The following is a 19,993-nucleotide window of genomic DNA, read 5'->3' as shown; positions in this document are numbered from 1 at the left end:
TAACCTAAAATACCACTGCCTGCATGTGTTATCCTGGGGCGCTTTTTGTTTCGAAGAATATTTCCCCTAAATATTTTACAGCAAAAGCCTACTTAAAGCCAATGTTTTATTTTGTATGCAATCACGGATAAAATGTAGGTAAAAAAATGAAAAGTAAGATCTAACCGTTTGAAGCACTGCTCACGGGCCTAATTTGTTTCTCTGCATGAGTTCACAAAACATTAACTAATCCGCATTTGTCATGTGTTTACTGTCATTCAGGGTGCAGACTAGTTAACCACTTGATTCCACCTAAAACACAATTTTTCCAGAAAAAAATGAGACCCAATCCAAATGCCACAAGTATTGACTTTGTGCGTGGTTTTATTCTGTATTAGTTTGATTGTGGCCGTTGGGTAGTCTTTTGCACATATCCGAGAAATTGATGTGCCAGATAAAAGGTTTGCGAGTCGATGTTAGCAAAATTGTTCTTTTCGCCAAAGTTTACAAGTGGCTGTACAGTTTTATTTTTTTTAAAATTATTTTTCATGAAGGTTCCTGAGAGCGCCAAGTGATGTGTTTGATCCGCGCTTGTGGTTTGTCTGTTAGCAGGTAAATCAGTTAGTTGGAATGACCTTTGGTTGTACAGCCATGGCTTCCTTAAAGTATTCGTTTTCCCTTTTTTTTCCTGTTTGCCATGTACAAATGCCAAGAAACTATTGAAGCGAAGCAGTTCAATAGTGCTTACAATCAATGGACACAATAGATAGTGGAGCCTGTTTACGTCTAACTTGAAAAGTGAGGAGACTGCATATCTTTCAGGGTTAACTACCTACAGCACCACATCTTGAAAACTTGCACACCTACTACATGTCCCATACATGACAACCGCCCCTTTTCAGTCGTGCACTATGCAGAGCACCCTGGAACCTGTTGTAACTACCCTACCTCGTCAGGCGTATGAAGACCTTTGGATACCGTCCTCTGTAGCCTTCGATGCCTGTTGCCACAGGTGGTTTTTCTTTTTAGGTCTCGCCTGGTGTTGCAGCGCGAAAGCGCTGTCGCCAGCGAGACTTATTGTGATTAACTTGCCTTCCAAGTGGTACAGACCGGTGCCTGAGCAGACTGTGGTCTGTGGACGCACTTTTGAAGACGCTTTTGGTTCTAAAGTTTCATTATTCGCGCTTGCTTCTAAAGTTTCACTTTCATTTTCTTAATGCGCACGCGCGCTGCAAACGCACGCTTCGTCATGTTTCATTTATGCGGGGCCCTCAGCAGGTAATCCGGTAGGTGCTGGGTGGGTTATGGGTTGATTCCGCTGGCTACTCACCACTTCAGTAGAGAGCGAGCTCGCCCTCCGCTACTGCCGGTCCTGTGCTTTAATCCGGCTCCCCGACCGCAGCCTCACTTCATGTCTCTCAATCTCGCCCCACACCGCTGCCCGCTCCCTGGCCACACACCGAGCAAGGTGTCTCCACTCACCGCCGCTCTTCTCTCGCGGGCCGTGAGTTCACCCTATGCTGTTGCCGGCACTGCACACTCCGCAATAACGGGCCAGGAGTCTCGTACCTGGTGGCGCGCTCCTGCCCCCACCGCAGCTTGTTATCTCACTTTCTACAGCTGCACTCGCTTTTCTTGGGCGGGGACGGGAGGATTGCCCTCCCCGCCCTACACGTAAGCCCCGCCCCTGTGCACCTCCCTACCCTGGGCTTTCACTTGGCATCTCTGTGGCTCGCTGTGCACGGGCTGTGGCATCCGCAGTGCTGAGGAGGCGGTGGTCGTGCTGTACAGAGAGTAAACTCTTTTCCGGGTGCCATGCGCCGGTGTCGTGCCCCACCTTCCGGAGAGACTCGACCCTGACACTACCAGGAGTCACTTTACTTATTTGGGATTTCTTTGAACGCCGCTGTGTGGCTTTCGGGTGTGTGAGAGGGGTGCTGAAAAGACCCGGCGCAGCACCTGAGCGGGGAGAGTCCCTCACGGAGGCAAGAACGGCGGACTCAGGTGAGGCTTCCTTGGCATACAGATGTGGGATAGGGGCGCTGTCACCTCTGTCCGCATAGCCAGGTAACGCAGGACGTAGTTGGGGGGGCTTCCCCAGCTCGCCGTCTCCAGCTTCATTAAACTTTCTCTTTTCTTCCCGACATCCTCTTTCTTCGTCTCACTCCATCGTGCCTACACATCTCCTCTCTTTTCTTCTCTTCGTTCTGTTGTCCATCTTCCTGACTCCTATTTTCTTTCGTTGTTTCTCCCTCACTCTCTAAATTGCATCTCTCCCCACCTTCTGTACAAATGCTATAGGTGTCACATTTGCAAAAGTTAAAACTATTGGCAATGTAAATGACAAAGCTATTAATTTAGCAATTTTCAAAACCAACACATAAATAGAAAAATTGTCATTTGCAATACCAATAGCGCAAACTTTCTTATTGCGAGACCTATTGCATTGCAAATGCTTGTCTGAAGCTATTTTTTTCTTCCCAAGTTCTGATTCTATTGAGTATTCTTCCTTGCATTGTGTGGCTGCACTGTTGACTTGTTACCTGTTCTACGGGGACCATCTTCAGCATGCCTTAGAGGTATCCCTAGATATGTTTCTGGCACTTCAGTATCACTTGTAGGGGACCTCACCTCAGATTATGTGCCTCTGGAAGCCCACACCGCCTTCAAAGCAGCGACCAACGCACACCACCACCTCATCAAAACCATAAGGAAGCAGGCGCTCCAAGACAGAACCTCCAGCAACAGACACAATAGCAAAGAAATCTTCATCTTTTATCAAGGAGTTCGCAAAACACAAAAGCGAGGCCACAGACGTCCCACCCTCCCACGGCCTCTGCATCAGACTCTGCACCTTCTTCTACCACAAGATCAAGACTATTTACGACAACTTCGGCACCCAGGACCTCCCCACCATGCCACAACCATCACAACTCATGTCGACCTCACCCCAACCGACTTTGCTTAGCTAGTCCCCACTCACCACTGATGACACTATAAAGACCATGAAAAGCATCCACACCAGAGCACCTTCGGACTCCTGCCCGCACCACATCTTCACACAGAGCCACCTTAGCACCCGAGTTATACTGAACTATCAACTGCTCCCTCAAGACTGTCACCTTCCCTGACACCTGGAATCAAGCTGAGATCAACCATCTCCTGAAGAAACTCTCCGCAGACCATACTGACCTCAAGAACGTCGGGCCCATCGCCGTGGTGCCCTTCCGTCCAAAGTCATTGAAAAGGTTATCATCGCCCAGTTCGCCGACTTTATCAAAATCAACCACGTCCTGGACATCTCCCAGTCCGGATTCCGAATCAATCATAGCACAAAGGCCACCGGCCTCACCGCCACTGATGACATCCGCCACCTCCTGGACCAGGGCAAAACTGCAGCCCTCGTCCCTGTTGGTGGCCTTCGACATCATCTCCCACCTCACCCTAGCCATAAAACTCCACAATGCTGATAAGCGAGACAAGGCTCTCAACTGGATCCGCTCCTTCCTCTCCGGCAGAACACAACTGGTTAGACTCCTACTGTACCTCTCAAAACTGAAAGATCAGGCTCCTCCCTCAGCCCCACCTTCTTCAATGTCTACATGGCATCTTGAAGCCATCGTCAGGAATCACGGGCTGAACATTGTCTCCTGCGCCAATAGCACCCAGCTAATCCTCTCCCTCACCAAAGAAAAAACTTCCATGAAGGAATAAAAGTCGTAGTGCCTGAAGCTCAACTCTTTTGGAATATTTGAGTGCAGCCCCCCTTCATACATTGAAGCTCAACTCTGGCAAGACAGAAGTGCTCACTCTGGGAGCCTCACCCTCCGCTTGGAACGACTCCTGGTGGCCCTCTGCTCTAGGAAGCTCACTTAACCCCACGAACCATGCAAGCAACCCCAGCATCGTTCTGAACTTCTCGCTCACAGTGGACCAGATAAGGCGTTACAGAAGGTAAGTAGCTTATTCAATTGGGTTGCACAACCCAATTTATAATTCATTTATTTAATTACGTGGCTGGTGTGATATAATGCACTTGGGTTGCAGAGAGCGAACATATAAAAACTAGTCTGGAGTAAAAACACGTTACCACACTTTCTAGGAGTTTCCCTCAGTAAACAAAGTTAAAAGCGCAGCATGTGACAGATAAGATAAATGAATTGTGCGTGAATTGGTCATTTTTTCAGTAGCAGGTCGTGTATTATGATTTTTTTAGTAGCACATAGAAAACAGTCCTAGCCCCCTGTTTTCTTAACAAGAAATGTTGCACCTAAATATAGTTCCTCGAGGTCTCGGGATTGATGTGCACCAACAACGACTGTGGAAGTTCAAATATTTCTTCAGAATTGTATCTTGTTGCTGGCCCCTTCTTCCAGGCATCATTACACACAATAGTCTCATATGTGTAGATTCTTCTAGAACGTGCACTATTGCCCCCTAGTGGCAGAAAATGGGAACCTTTTAAAAGCTTTTGAAACCCAGAATGACATCACAAATGTCACTGGAGCCCCGTCGTGGTTATTTAATGAACATATTATGTCTATCACAAGTACACAACATCCTAATACTAAGCAGCATAGCATAGCGTAAACCATTCAAACACCCATCAATTAAACCATTCATTGACTCCAGTGCTTTAACTTGGCTTTTTGTTTATTGATTTACAACATCATATAAACAATTCAACATACAAATAACATTCTCTAAAAAGACCAATACCATACAAGAAAATTAAAAACATGATTGCATTTACATTGCTAGATTGAAAGATATTATCATTTTGAACTTAAACATTTATTGTCTATGATTTTTGGTAAAAACTCTTAGGACTTAAATGCCTCTCTTCATGGCACTGTGTTAGCAAATGGTCACCAGATTCGATTCCATGAATACACCTTCTGCGTATCCTACTTGAATATGGAATTCCTGCTTGAACCCCCGTAACAGCTAGTACTAGTAGGAGAATACATCTAATGTTTATACACTATCCTTTTTAGGCTGTTTTAACAAGTCCTATACTTACTCTACGTGAAGCCGTGCATGTTACTATAGCCACCTGTTAACATTAATTTTTTCTCAGCGCCTGGAGATCGGCCTTAATCGAAATATAATTTGAAAGTTAGGCATTTTTTCAGACTTCGTTATGTCAGTCAGTGCATATTGAAAAGGTCTCTTTAAATTTAAAATGTCCAACAAGCTGATGATTTTTTTATGCTTAATAAGCCTTATTAGGAACAAGATTGCATAGGATAAAATACAATCATTACATGTGAAATGCCAATTGGTGGGAATAATAATACAGCAGAAAAGAAAGACGTTTACAGTTTTTAACAAAAAATATGGGAAGGAGAGGGAAGGAAGAGAAATAAAATACATGCTACATCATACAACTGAGTATCAATTAACATTGTATAATAACATGGAATAACTTAAATGATTGAGATATGTAAAGAAGGAGTATAGTTGCAAAGACTATTGAAAAATAAAAAAGCAGAGAAACAGTTCATGGAGGCTTAAAGTTTTCGGTGCAATTGCAAAATTCTTGTCGCTTAGCAACCTTATTCAATTAATACTTTATTTCGCATTTAAAGTCAAATGCAAAAAACATTCAGATACAAATATACAGACATGTCAATAAGTTATCATAAAATTGTCTTAAAAAGAGAATATTAATCACATTGTAGATATAAAAACGCGTATGGATATCATATTACTAATTCATCTGTATCTTAATATATTTTTTGAATTAGAATTATTCATATTGTGAATATTATAAGTGATTAAACATTTAATCAGATGTTTGCTAGTCTGTGGGTTTTGAAAGCTGAGCAAAGGAAGGAGGGCACCACCAGGCAAACATACAGGGTCTCTAGTTGTAACGTGGCACGCAGTGCAGAAGTATAATTATACAGGCAGAATTTCTTCAGAAGTTTGCACAATAAATCTTTTCCTCTCTAATTCATAAAAAAACAATAAGTGTACAATTGATTGTTAAGATCGAGAATTACATGGACATAGTACTAGTAGGGTCTCAGAGAACACGTTTGCTGGATATCCCAGCATTATCGTTACATATCAGACTACCAAGAAAAAGTAATATATCGGACAAGGGAGATTGTAAATTGAAAATGAGCAGAATACGGGACCAAACATTTTTCCAGAATTAATCAGTAGGAGGGCAAATAGGAAGAAGATGCAACAAATCTGCCAAAGGGTGACCACAGGGCCAACACATTGAGTTATTTGAACGAGAAAAAGTAGCAGTAGATATCGGTGTGTGGTATAACTTATGATATTTAAAAAACATGGTTTGAGTAGTGGATGCAGATCCAGAGATTTTCAGTGCTCTAGTCCAAATCCTGTCCCGGAGATCAACTCTCCAAACACATCCCAAGTCAGCCTCCCAAGCAAGCTCCAGTTTAGTTTTAATGCGCTCAGAGTTTGGAGCTGACAGATCTTATAAATCAAGGAGATTTTGGGAAAAGAGAAAGCAACTTGAGAAGGCTACCATCCGGAGTGGTATCAGCAGATGCTGGAAGAGAATAGAAAACATCCAGAATTGCCTCCATAAGAAAGGAGTACTTTTACCAAAAAGAACGAGGACAACGAAAAGTAGCCTGAAATTGAGGAAAAGAGCAGGGAATCATACCATCAAACAAATCCTGAACCTAAGTTATGCCTCTGAGTCTCTCAGCCTTCCAATTGAGAGGTCTATTATTAAGAATACGAGAATTATAACATAGTGGAGATGGGAGAAAAACATCTCTAGAAAGATCCCTGGGTTGATAATGAGAGCGCAACAAAGAACAGGTATGCTTAAATAGTGGAGAAGAGGTAACAGAAGTCTTTGAAGAAAAAGCAAGAACTTTTTTTCGCAGAAAAAGTTGTAAATAAAGAGTGGTCAATAATACACCATAAGGGTAAAAAGGGGGAGGAATCCGGAAGGAGCCATTTAGAGGCCTGTCGAAGACAAAAAGCTTTATGATAAAGTCGAAAATCAGGAAAGCGGACCCCTCCATCGGATTAAGATGTCCTAAGATGAGCTAAGGAGAGTCTAGGTTTCTTATTATTCCAAATGAGTCAAGACGTCCCCACCATTAGAGAAATAACAGGTTCCAAGAAGAGAGAAGCTTTTCAACTCTATTAAGTATTGTAATGGGTTTTAAAATATAGCTAGTAAAGCATATACCTAGATATTTAATTTTAGAATTGTTCCTAAAGAAACCAGTAGAATCAAAATGTTGCTTTACACAAAATTTGGTAATAGGAAGAATCTCTGTTTTTCCTGAGTAGATTTTGTATCCTGAAACTAAAGAGAAGTCAGAAATTTCTTGCAATAAATGGGGATAGAGACATCTGGATTGGAAATAAAAAGCAGAATATCATCAGCATAAGCTGATAATTTTAGGTGTTGATCACCATAGTGAAAGCCAGAAATTGATTTATTTCGGGAATGAGAAAAAAAAGCTAAAATAAATAAGAGTGGTGATAGAGAGCAACCTTGACAAAAATCTAGTTGTAATAAAAAAAACTAGGAGGTATGCCCATTGACGAAAACCGATGCACGAGGGTTTGTATAAAGTAGAGAAATAAGAGAAATGAAAGAATGTCCAAATCCATGCTAGGCAAGAGCTTTAAGCAAACATGACCAATCAACTCTGGCAAAAGCTTTGTTTGTGTCAATGGAAACTGCTGCCAAAGAATAAGAAAGATGAGGAGCCCTATTTTAGACATTGAAGAATAACCGAGAATTATCTTAAGTTAATCCACCTTTAAGAAATCCACATTGTTCTTTACCAATGAGGTGCAATAAGATAAACTCAAGTCTCAGAGCAAGCTTTTTTTTCAAAAATGTTATAATCTACATTTACCAAAGAGATAGGCCGATAGTTCTTACAATAGGCGGGATCTCAATCCTCTTTAGGAATTGAACATATAGTGGCTTCTTGAAACGTGCCTCCCGCTCTACCTGTTTAATGAAAGTAAAGAAAAAGTTGTAAACGATTAGAAAGTAATGCATTTGAAAAATGCAAATAAAATCCCACCATTAAACTATCCGGTCCTGGAGTTTTGCCTTTTTTAAAAAAAATGTACACTTCGGAGATTTCCTCAAATGATAAATCGGAATCAAGAGATGCGAAGTTAAAGGTATCCTGAAAAGGAGAAGGAATGTCACTAAAATAAGTATCAATAAGAGAAGAGGTGACCGGAGACTCCGGGGTATATAACAGTTTATAAAATGTTGTGAATGCTTCCAAAATATCCCGGTCTTTAAAGTTGAGGGTCCCATCCATCGAGTGAATGGATTTAATGAGAGTATGTTCCCACCGTGACTTAAGATAATTAGTTCCTGTAAGGAAGTGTCAGAAGAAGTAGTATAGAATTGGGGCTCTAAGCTTTTAATGTTTGCTAAGAGAACGTTGAGCTGGGTAAGGAGATGTTTCTTTTTTTTGGAAACAGTAAAGCCACGAGCAACATCCTTAAAGGTATCCCAAAATAGCTGGGAAGAAGTATCTGGTGTTACATTCAATAAAAAAAATGTAATTAGCAAAGGAAGTGAATGAGGAAGAAAAAGCAGGAACCTTTAAAAGAGAATTATTAAATCTTCATCTATTGGACATGGGAATTGGAGGGAGCAACTCAAAATCAGTAACAACCGGGGCATGATCAGAAATAACAATATGTTCAAGTGAAGAAGAAATAAGGTTTTGAGACAAAGCCTTAGAAAGAAAAATATAATCCAATCGAGTAAAGGACCCATGGGGTGAAAAAAAAGATTATTTAAAAAAAAAAAAAATAATTTTTAAATTTATTAAACTTTTGACATTTTTCCCAAGAAATCCAATAAATGTTACAGCACACTTATACAAATTATATCATTTTGGTCGTGGCACAGAAATTTACAAGTTACTACAAATTAGTTCTTTGCACAAAGAGAGAGGGAATACATTTTCCCCCCTATATGTACGACAAGTGTATTGACACTAGCGCCAGAGGTCTCCTACCGGTTAGTCAGCACATTTTTCCAATTTGCTATAGGTTGCCATATCTTCCTACCCAGAATTCTAGCTCTTCGTCCCTTTCTATCATATATTGCTTTTTCCAAATTATAAGTTGATAGTAGCCTAGCAATCCAAGTTTGGGGGGAAAAAAAAAGTTAAACAAGTGCCAGGCATCCACAAGGTGAGATTGTGGTAAAGAATTGTTTTAAAAAAAATTATGGGAAACAAAGCGGATATTGAATTTCCGATCCAGAAATGGATCAACAATCTGGTTGTAATCCCTACCTAAAATAGTTGGTTGTCGGGCCATTAAGACAGTTAGAGAGATACCATCAATAAGTAATTTACCCAACAGCCACCTTCCCTCAGAATCTATTTCTTCATATAAAACAGAACAGTTAAACTTTTTATGGCAAAGAATAATTACTCAATTTTTCTTGGTGGACATAGAAGAGACTAAGGCCATGCCAACCCAATTACGTTTAAGTTTGATGGCTTCCGCTTCTGTAAGATGTGTTTCTTGCAAAATAACCAATTCAGTATTATAGGAAGCCAAGTGGGACAAAATTCTCTGCCTCTTAATAGGATTATTAAAACCGTTCACATTCCAAGATATGACTCTGAATGAAAAACATTAGCAAGACATAAAAACTACACACCATCAGTAATGAGAAGAAAGGAACGGAATGTAGAAAATAGGCAGGTATAGAAGGGAATATATACTAGAGTAAACAAAATAAGAAGAAAAAGAGGGAAAATAGAAAAGGAAAAGGAAAAGGAAAGAAGGGACAAAAGACACAGCAAGAAGGGGCAGTACATGTCGTACTGACAACTGTACAGAATACCATTTAAGGGAAAAATAGGGACAACAATAAGGAGTGGTGACAAACAGATAAAAATGGCACAACCAACAAGGGAGGAGGTATCACGTCAGGACGCCAAAATGATGAATAGAGAAATGGGCACCAAAGAATCCAAACAATCTACAAAGGAATTAAAGAAGAAAAATAATGTCAAACAGTTGAAATAACAAGCATCGAAGTACAACCTGTATAGGAAGCATACATTAGTAAAACAAACACAACAAACAGTTGCATAAAAGTCAAGGTAAAGAGGAAGGACCAGGAATCTCTATCGATAACATAGGTGAGAGTAAATGAATTTCCTTAGGTCTGCAGGTTTATCAAATGTAGAATGATATTCTGAAAGGTCACTTTAAAGAGACATGGATGAAAAAGTCCATATTGTGCACGTAAGGCCCTTAGCGCAGGTCTTAGTTCAAGAAAGTCTTTTCGCCACTTAGCCGTTGACGTAACACGTATTGGGAAATTAATAATTTTGCACCAGACCAAACAAGATGTTTTTAAATCTTGGCCGCATTTAACACTTGGAGAAGATCAGCGAATTGCAAAAAGAGAAGACTCACTCCATGAGGTTTTGATGGATACGATGTGGAAGACAGGCTAGGACCTAGTCTGTGAGCTTGCTGGATATTCAAATTAGTCGATGCAGGAAGATCTAGAGGCTTTGGAAAAGAGGAGGTGAAAAAAGTAACTGGATCAGTCCCTTCAAGACCCTCCAGAAGACTAAATAGACGAAAGCTATTGCACATGTTCTGTTTTCACGATCTTCAGCTTACTTTTTAAGCAATGAGATCTCTTTCTCCAATGTCGCAACTTTTACAGCTGCATCTTGGATGTCACTAATGTGCTGTTACACCAAGTAAAGACAAGAATCCATAGACGACCACCTATTGTCCAGCACTTATAATCGAGTGTAAGTCTCTTCAACAAATGGTCGCAACGCACGTATCTCCTCTAGAACAGTATCTAAAGATGCAGGAGAAAGAGATTTAGGTGGAGAAGGAGGGTTTTGTTTGAAGCGTTTATTAGCGGTAGATTTTGCTTGCATCTTGGAAGATGACAAGGGCAGAGGTGTAAACCGAGAGGAGGAGGACTGAGCCATAACATCAGTAGAGTGCGAACAATCCATGAAGGGCACTGTAGAGGAAGTGTTAGACTTGGGTAAATTGGCAACGCAGTTCTTATTCAAATGCAATAAACCTTCACTTCTGCCCATAAGTCAATTTAAAATGCGCACCAAATTATGCAGCCAAAAGCAAATATGCAGAGACCTCCTTAAATCACTGCTCCTAATGCAGACTAAAAACAGCCAACCAAATGGTGAAAAAAGCGTAGGAAAGTTCTTGCAGACCAATAAGGCTCAGAGCAAATGATACAGGAAATGTCCAATAGCGTGAAGAAAAATCAAAAATCAAAAAATACCACATATAAAGGAGACTTCAGTGCAAGAGGAAAAAAAAAGGGTGGCCGCAATGCAGGCACGAAGCTCAGGCGCCCATAATAGAGTGAAGGATCCAAGAACCAGACCAAAAAGCTCTCCTTCTGTGCAGGAGATGTTCCGATGGGCTTACCTGCCGGTTTCCAGAATTCAGGGTAGCGGAAGCCGCATATCAGCAACAGCGTTCCAGATGCGACAGGGAGCTCCGAATTTAGGCAGTCATCTTAGGCGTCGCCGCGCATCCGATCACCATCACCCTCCCCTCCCCCAACCCCCCTCAAGCTGGTGATTTTTAATTTTTACGCTTCGTGTTTGTTTTAATTCAGAAATTGTGAGAAAGAGAAAAGCAAAGCTCAATGTGGACCTGTTACTTGTCTTTATTGTGATTTACTTATTAGCAGCGCTGTGCCAACTTTTGGATGGAAAGACGTGCTTACTAGTTTGAATCAAGTATGTATGGTGGTGGAAGATTGGGATGTGCAGCTTAGCTTCACAGAAGTGTTCATGGTTGTGGAAGATTGAGTTTTTGCAGCCTTGTTTCACAGAAGTATGTGTGGTTGTAGAAGATTGGGATGTGCAGCCTTTTTTCACAGAAGTGTGCATGGTTGTGGAAGATTGGGATGTGCAGCCTTGCTACACAGAGGTGTGAGTCGCTCTGGAAGATTTAGATGTGCAGCCTTGCTTCACAGAAATGTGCATGGTTGTGGAAGATTTGGATGTGCAGTCTTGTTTCACAAAAGTGTACGCAGTTGTTGAAAATTGGGATTCTCAATAAAAATGACTTGAATACAAAAAAGAAATTGGGATGTGCAACCTTGCTTCACAGAAGTGTGCATGGTTGTGTAAGATTGGGATGTGCAGCCTTGCTTCACAGAAGTGTGCATGGTAGTGTAAGATGGGCAGCCTTGCTTCACAAAAGTGTGCTGTGGAAAAATTGGTATGTGCAGTCTTGCTTCACAGAAGTATGCGTGGTTGTGAAAGATAGGGATGTGTGCAGCCTTTCTTCACTGAAGTGTGTTTGGTTGTGGAAGATTGGGATGCGAAAGACGGAGGAGATGTGGGGTGAACAATCTCTGTGTGCAGCCAGAGAACTTGCAGCACGTTAAGCTCCATTGGGCTTTGTTCACAAAGATCTGCCCTGGAGCATATAAGATCTTTTCCATATTAAGTAAGACAGCCGATGATAGAAACCTGAAGACTTACACTAATAGGATTTCAGGTTCTGCAGGGACTACCTGGGCCCAATTGCTGAGCAACGCAGCCCCAGAAAGGAGCATCTTATGGCAGCTGGACCTCTTTTCCACTCTCGGACACCACTGAGCGGATCCAATAGCACCTCAGCTGCAGCCTGGCAGTGGCACCCATCATGTCTCGAAGTTATAAATGGGGAAAAAAACACTTTTACACACAATTGAATACCTTACCTACTTGAGTGGTTGACCACAGTGCCTCCAAAGTTCATCGAATTGGAAAGGCGGGAGGGGTAGATTTGATCCTCACTTCCAAGACCGCAAGAAAATGGGTCTTGCATGTACATCATTACACCTTGCCTACTCCTGTTGGCACAACAGCAAGCAAGTCATGCACTGTTTGGCAGAAGGCCGGAAGTGGCGATAGATACGGGTTTTAACTCCTGCATTACTACTGCATAGAAGACACGTAACAATAACAGTCTCTGTGGTATTGCATCCCTCCCTTCGAGCATAGGCTGAAACACGTCGGTTTTCCAAATAGGTGTGTTCGGTGTTTCTTGTTGTAATCATATGTTAGAGTCTAATTTGTTTCAGAAACAAAATTGTAAGCATCACCAAGCACAAGAGGCAATACAATATCATATCAACACAGAAACCTCCCTACGGTGTCATTCAATTTAGAAAGATAAGGCGATATACACGTTTCCAACTAATATTGTGCCTAATATCGTACTGTTTATGCTATACAGTTACTCCTAATGAAGTTCTGGGAATGAACCAAATATTAAACGGACATTTGATATTCTCCCACCATGTTTGTACTGTTTGGAGCCTATTTTTTCAACCCCTTTATTATATCGTCTTTTCCATGTTTTTGTGATTTATATATCTATAGATATATATTACTCATGCTTTTACATTTGTGAAGGTTGTACTGCATCGCAGACATCTCTTGATTGCGGGCATTTGGGTACAGTTATATACAATGCCCTTCCTATGTTCTAGGATGCATCTGAGTGTGGGATGCTTAATGAAGGGAAGATCACTGAACAGAGAAACTCCGTGACGAAATGTATGTACCCAGAGACTAATCAACTCTGTTACTGCGTTTGTCTTTTCAGAAATCCAAAAAATCCAAGGCCGCAGAAACCGTCACCCAGCCAGATACTACTGAAGGTACTGGAGATGCAGTATAGTGCCCTATACATTGTAAAGTGTTTAATGCCACCTTTGCTTATTTGCATATTTTCTTTTTGAAGCTCCTGGCCCTTCTGAAGTGAAGCTAGTAAACGGCATCCCGTTGAGAGAGAAGATTCTTTTTGTGTCTGGAAGCAAATCAGGTTGGTTGAGTACCTTCACTTCAAGGTGACATCTTTTTCTTTTTTTCCTGTTTGAAATAGCTCTGTCTGTTTTCTTCTTAGCACAATTCTTTTTCATGTTTGGCATTTCCACATTGCATGTTATTGTATCCAGTATTTGCATGGCTCATGTACCACTATCGTGACTTTGAAGAACTTAAACTGTGTGGAGCTTTACTTGTAGATCTCTGTTTGGTTGGAGAAGGAGTGGCTTGGGGTATATCAGTTGTGGAAAGATTTGGGTTTGGTATGTGAGTATCTGACAGATGGTCTGATCATGTCATAGTAAACATATCAATGCTGGATTGTAAACCAGTGTTTGTTCAGCTATGTGGTAAGTGATAGAGCCACGTGTGCAATGGTGGGCAAAGCTGTGTTGATGACGTATACAATAAAGGTGTTAACCACAGTAAAGATGGCTGTACCATAAGCCGTTCTTCCTTTTGCCTTTGGTGCCACCATTGGCAGGAGGTGTGCTTTAAAAAGGGGGTGGGGAGAGCTATTTTGCATTCAAGATAGGAGAAGCTTGACTTTTGCAAGAAGAGTTTGAGGAGTCCTCCATGAGTTTTTATTTTTCAATGTGGTAAAATGGGGAATTTTCTAGCACCATTTTTTTAATAAATTGACCACAACCCAAAAAGCGTTTATAGCACTTCTAAAGGTACACTCATAATATACAGATATAAGAATTTGTGTTGTACCAAGAAAGCTGGTATTCCCCAGTTCCTCCTTGCTCCCTCATATGAGATCATCCTTTTCTTGGTCTTGTTTTCCTTTGCTATCCCCTTCTTTTTTAAACTCCTTCGCCTTATGATGTATTACTGTTTCTCCATCCTTTCATTTCTCCTTTTATCATTCAATCACCTCCCTACCCTACCCTACCCTGTCCACCTCATACTTCCTTCCCCTTATGATTTGCAAAAGTATAATTTCAGGTGGTGTAGATTTATTTTATTATTAACCCCTATGGGGCGATATTTTTGTAGATGATACTTGGGCCACTATTTTTATGTGTGGCGATGTTTTAATACAGCATGGCTGAGATTACGACAAGAAACCACATTCTATCTCTTCAGCGTCAGAGCTTAGGATAGCAGTTTCAACAAGGTAGCCCAATGTGTGTGGATTACTAGCACCTTTCTTTCTTCCTCTGTCCTCGAGGAAGTGTATGCACTCTCATAACAAGGGCCCACAATATCTTAGCTCTCTGACTTTCTTAGAGTTTATGCTCCCTCAAACTGTTAACCAGATAGTGTGCATCTCCAGAACCAGGGATAACACCATCTATACTTTTATAACTAGAACTTGCAGGATGGGTTCCTTCGTCGTTGGAACAGACAAAATGTGACTCCTTTACTCATGTCTTTTTTTCTTTTTTTAAAATTTTTTTTATTGACAACACGAAAAAGTACATTTTGACATAACAGAACGTACCAAGGAGGGAGAGGAAAACAATTTATCACAATGGAAATAATTTCTTTAAAAATCAATACTATATAATATCACAACATAATAGAGTAACAAAGAACGTTGCGGGGTAAAGCCAAAATAACCAATTCGTCATCCGATAATCAAGATTTGTCTGAAAAGGAAAGGAGGGTATGTACTCTATTAGTTTGCAACATTACTACCGAATTTATATAAAAGTGCCCCAGATTTTATCACATTTCATTAGTGATCGAACACCTCTTATTCTGGCTAAGGCATGCTCCATAGTGTATATTTCATTAACCAATGACCACCATTCCATAATATGGGGGGGCTTCGGGGAAACCCAAGCTCGGGCAACAGCTAATTTGGCGCATGACAATAAAATGGTTACTAGATCTTTCTGCGAGATAGTGACTGTATGTATGTCTAATAATACTGTTAATGCTGTAAGTGAGGGCGATCTGACAAGTTTTTGTTTCAAGATCTTGTCCAGATCTGACCAAAACTCAGTCAGAGCCAGGCAAGAAAACAACATATGCTCCAGATCTGCCGCCACTAGATCACATTTGGGGCATTTAGTCCGGTCGCTAAAAAGGTTATTTGTAGACCACTTAGAAATCCTTTCTGGTGTATGGTATAACATACATGTGGTATTAAATTGCTGTAGTCTTAAACTCGAAGATTGTACGAGATTATTGATATTACATAGAGAAGCAGCAATCCTATTAGGAGTTATATTAAACCCCAGCTTTGTACTCCATTTCTCAGCAATTTTAGAACAGTCACTAATTTTAGAAGAGTTAAGACATTTGTAACCTTCGCTAATTAAAGATTTATTCTTGAGTGAGTAAAAACAGTTCCATATGTCTGAAGCCACGATTTCCCGAACTTTCATCTTTCGTATAAGATAATCATGAATTTGCATATGTTTAAATCTCATAGCTTCAGTCAATTTGTATACATTTTTAAGTATCTCAAAGTCCAAAAAAACGTGGATGCCATATAGATCCCGTAAAGTTTTGATTCCATAAGCCAACCATATATTTGCCATGCCATCATTAAAGATCCCAAGGAGTCCCGGGTTACCCCATAACAAAAGTTTAGGGTGAAAAAAATAAGTTTTACTTATTGCCAAGATATTAAACCAAATCTTAACTGTGTCTCTGGCAGTCTTGAATTTCACCCTTTTAAAGTAATTGGGGTCATTGACTCTTAATAAAAACATATTGGAGTCAGAATTCAACATAAATGTATGAAAGTAAAGTTGATTATCCATATTAAGTAAACTACGAAGATGGCCATGAAGAGTTGCCCAAAAATATAATTTAAAATCGGGGAAATTGAGCCCGCCTTTATCTAGAGAGTGCTTAAGTAGCACCATTGACCTACGAGCTTTCCGATATCCCCAAATAAAGATACTGAATATCCCATCAAGTTTCTTAAAAAAAGAATTACTGAGAAATAACGGAATGGACCGAAATAAATAAATAAATTTGGGAAGTACCTTCATTTTGATCAAATTGATCCTACCGATAATATTTAGGGGAACCTTGTGCCATTTTTTTAATAAAAGGGCAGTTGCTTTTAGTAAAGCATCATAATTAGATTTAATTACCTCACTTTTTTAGATGAAATTTTGACACCCAGATAAGTAGCAGTCCTACAGATCCCTCGTATGGTTACCACAGGTTTGTAATTCGCCACTATTTGTGTTTTATTTATATTTAATTTGTATCCAGACACAGCTCCGAATCTACTAGCCTCGGCTGTTATCCCCTGTGATGCCTCTACCACATCTGTGGAGTAGATAGCTTTATCATCGGCATATGCTGTAATTTTCAGGGAGTGAGAGCCGAATCTAAAGGGAATTATTCGGGACTGTGTCTGTAAAGCATAAAGAAATGGTTCCATTGAAAGCGCAAACAGCAAGGGTGACAAAGGGCACCCTTGCCGAGTGCCCCGGGATATGGCAAAGGTAGAAAACATCATACCTGCATAACTGATTCTCACTGTGGGATTATCGTATATGGCTCGTATCCATCTTACAAATTGGCCATTAAAGCCAAAAGCTGTCATTACTGACCAGAGGTAATCCCACCCCACTCGGTCGAAAGCTTTCTCAGCATCCAACAATATCATACCGAGTGGGGTGGAATCCGTCTCTGCTATATCAAAAGCAGTTATGGCCATGTTAATATGGGCTGTGGTATCCCTTCCAATAACAAATCCATGTTGTTGTGGATTCACTATTTTCGGTATAAATGGAGCCAATCGTGTGGTCAAAACTTTGGCAAATACTTTGGCGTCAGTATTTATAAGTGAGATGGGTCCATATGACCCACACTCATCAGCAGGTTTACCCTTTTTTAGAAAAAAAACCATTTTAGCAGTATTCCAGGAGCTCGGGCTTTCCCATTCTCACCAATAGACCTAATTACCTGATGAAAAAGGGGTAATAGCTCATCAATACAAATTTTATATATCTCTATTGGTAGAGTATCCTCCCCTGCCGCTTTTCCAGATGGTAAGAGATAATGGCTTGCCTGATCTCTATCATACTGATGTGATCCGACAGTTGGTCTAACCCGAGTGTTCCTCTATTTTCTTTAATATTACTGTCCAAGTAGTCTTGTAATTTAGCCGGGCTAGGGTAGTTTTCCGGAGTGTATAAGTTCTGTAAAACTCCACAAATTGTTCCAATATCTGTGCCGGCTGATCCTAAGTGATGTTATTAGGACCTTTTAGAGTTTTGATCAGAGTATTGGCTTTGTCATCCGCAACTTTATAGGCCAGAATTTTACCGATTTTATCGCCACTCTCATATTGGGATACTTGATATTTATGTAATTTTGCACTGCTTTTTTCCCTAAATATTGTTTTCATAACAGATTTTAAGTTCACTAGCTTTAACCCCAGTTCGACAGCTTTTGGGGAGCCTTGATGTAAAGCATCAGCCAATAGTTGTTCTAATGATAAAATATTGGTAGTCAGCGTTTTATTTGTTTTACGACGCTCAGAATTCTGTCTAAAAACAAATTGTTGGGTGAACCCCCTTATACTGGCCTTGCAGGCATCCCAAACTATAATACATGAGGTGGAGTTAAGATTAATTTCAATAAATTCTATGAGATGTAACTTAAGGTGTGAGATAAACTCTATAGCTAATAATAAGTACCTAGGAAAGGAAAACATCATAGGGCCCTGATGTTTTTGTGGGGTATTGAACGTAAGCAGAATAGGATTGTGGTCTGAAGTGACCCGTGGACATCTCTCGATGGAACTGGTATTCAATATCCTGTCTGTGACTCAGGCCATATCGATGCGTGAACATAATTTATGAGGCGCAGAATAGTATGTATATCCAGCTATATTAGGATAAACACTTCGCCAAATATCCCTAATATTATGGATGCGGCCTATTTCTAAAATAGCAGCACGTGATTTACGCATGCGATGAAAAGCACCAAGCCTGGTAGTATCCTGGTCATAATCCATTATACAGTTAAAATCTCCCATATTAACAAGTTCCCCTTCCCAATCCAAAAGTTCCTTATTTAGTTGATCAAAAATAATAGAATCATCTAAATTTGGCCCATAAACAACACAAAATACATATTTACACTTTTCAACAGTCAATTGCACAATGGCCCATCTTCCCCCTTTGTCTAGAGCAGTTTTAAGAATTTCTACTCTAAATCGCCTATCTTTAAGAATAGCAACCCCTCTGATTGAAGCATTTAGTGTAGAACAAATTGTTACATCGTAACCAAGTTGCCCCAGTAGCTTTCTATCTTTGTAAGCAATATGAGTCTCTGATAATAAAACTAAATGTGGATCATGCATTTTTAGCTCTTCTTGGACAAGTCGTCTTTTATTCTTACTATTAAGACCCGCAACATTCCAGGCTAAACATCTTAACTGAAACATTCAAAAAAATATGTTGTCTTTAACATTCTGCTCGAAAAACAAATAGTTATCTCCCTCCTATCAATGTTAACGAATATCCTTCTCGTGTAGTTTTTTTCAAAGATTTTACCCCCTCACCTCTCTACCCCTTTTACTAAGCAAATTTAGAAAGCGCGATCTCAGCTTCCCTCTCATTAGTAAAGAAATAAGTATGACCACCCTTAATGACTTTAAGGCGGGCAGGCTCCTGTAGGAACACTTGCCCCCCCAGAGATTTAAATGGGTCAATAAATTTACACAGCTTCCACCGTCTGTCCATCATTGCCTTGCTAAAATCAGACCGTACAAAAAAGGAAACATTCTCTATTATAACTGGAGAGTTAGGCCGTGCTTTCAATGAGACTGCCTGTCTCAATAAAAAGTTCCCAAAGTAAATAAGGAATGGACAAGGAAATTTGCTTTCCTTATTCCGCTGGATTAAAGGTAATCTGTGAGCTCTTTGGAGTTGGGAATCCCAGACCCAATCAGATAGGTCTGGGAATGCTTTCTGAAACAATTTAACAAGATAGGCCCTTGAGTCCGACCCTTCTGCTCCTTCAGGTATACCAAAGAGCCTCAGGTTTAGTCGTCTTTGGCGATTTTCCAAATCTTCAACTTTCATCTGAAGGATCGTAATCTGAGCATCATGTTGGTTCACAGTAGACTCTATACGGGCTGTCCCTTCTTCTTTGCCTACTACCCTGTGCTGCAGACCCTCTATCTCCTGTGTAATCCCCCCCAGTTTGAAAGTCATCTCTTGCAAGGAATTTTGCAGCTTGCTGTT

General features: G+C 40.4%; 1 protein-coding gene across 1 annotated transcript in view; it reads left to right on the top strand.

The window, feature by feature from the left end:
- The window catches only part of RTF2 (replication termination factor 2), a 416,662-nt gene that overhangs the window by 323,139 nt on the left and 73,530 nt on the right, over positions 1 to 19,993 (top strand). The window contains exons 7-8 of the mRNA XM_078652002.1: positions 13,597 to 13,651; positions 13,735 to 13,815. Coding sequence (XP_078508128.1) covers positions 13,597 to 13,651; positions 13,735 to 13,815 — 136 coding nt within the window. The remainder of the gene's footprint in view (positions 1 to 13,596; positions 13,652 to 13,734; positions 13,816 to 19,993) is intronic.

Source organism: Lissotriton helveticus, chromosome 7, assembly GCF_964261635.1.
Source record: "Lissotriton helveticus chromosome 7, aLisHel1.1, whole genome shotgun sequence".
Taxonomy (NCBI): Eukaryota; Metazoa; Chordata; class Amphibia; order Caudata; family Salamandridae; genus Lissotriton; species Lissotriton helveticus.
This window is presented reverse-complemented; position numbering and strand designations above follow the sequence as displayed.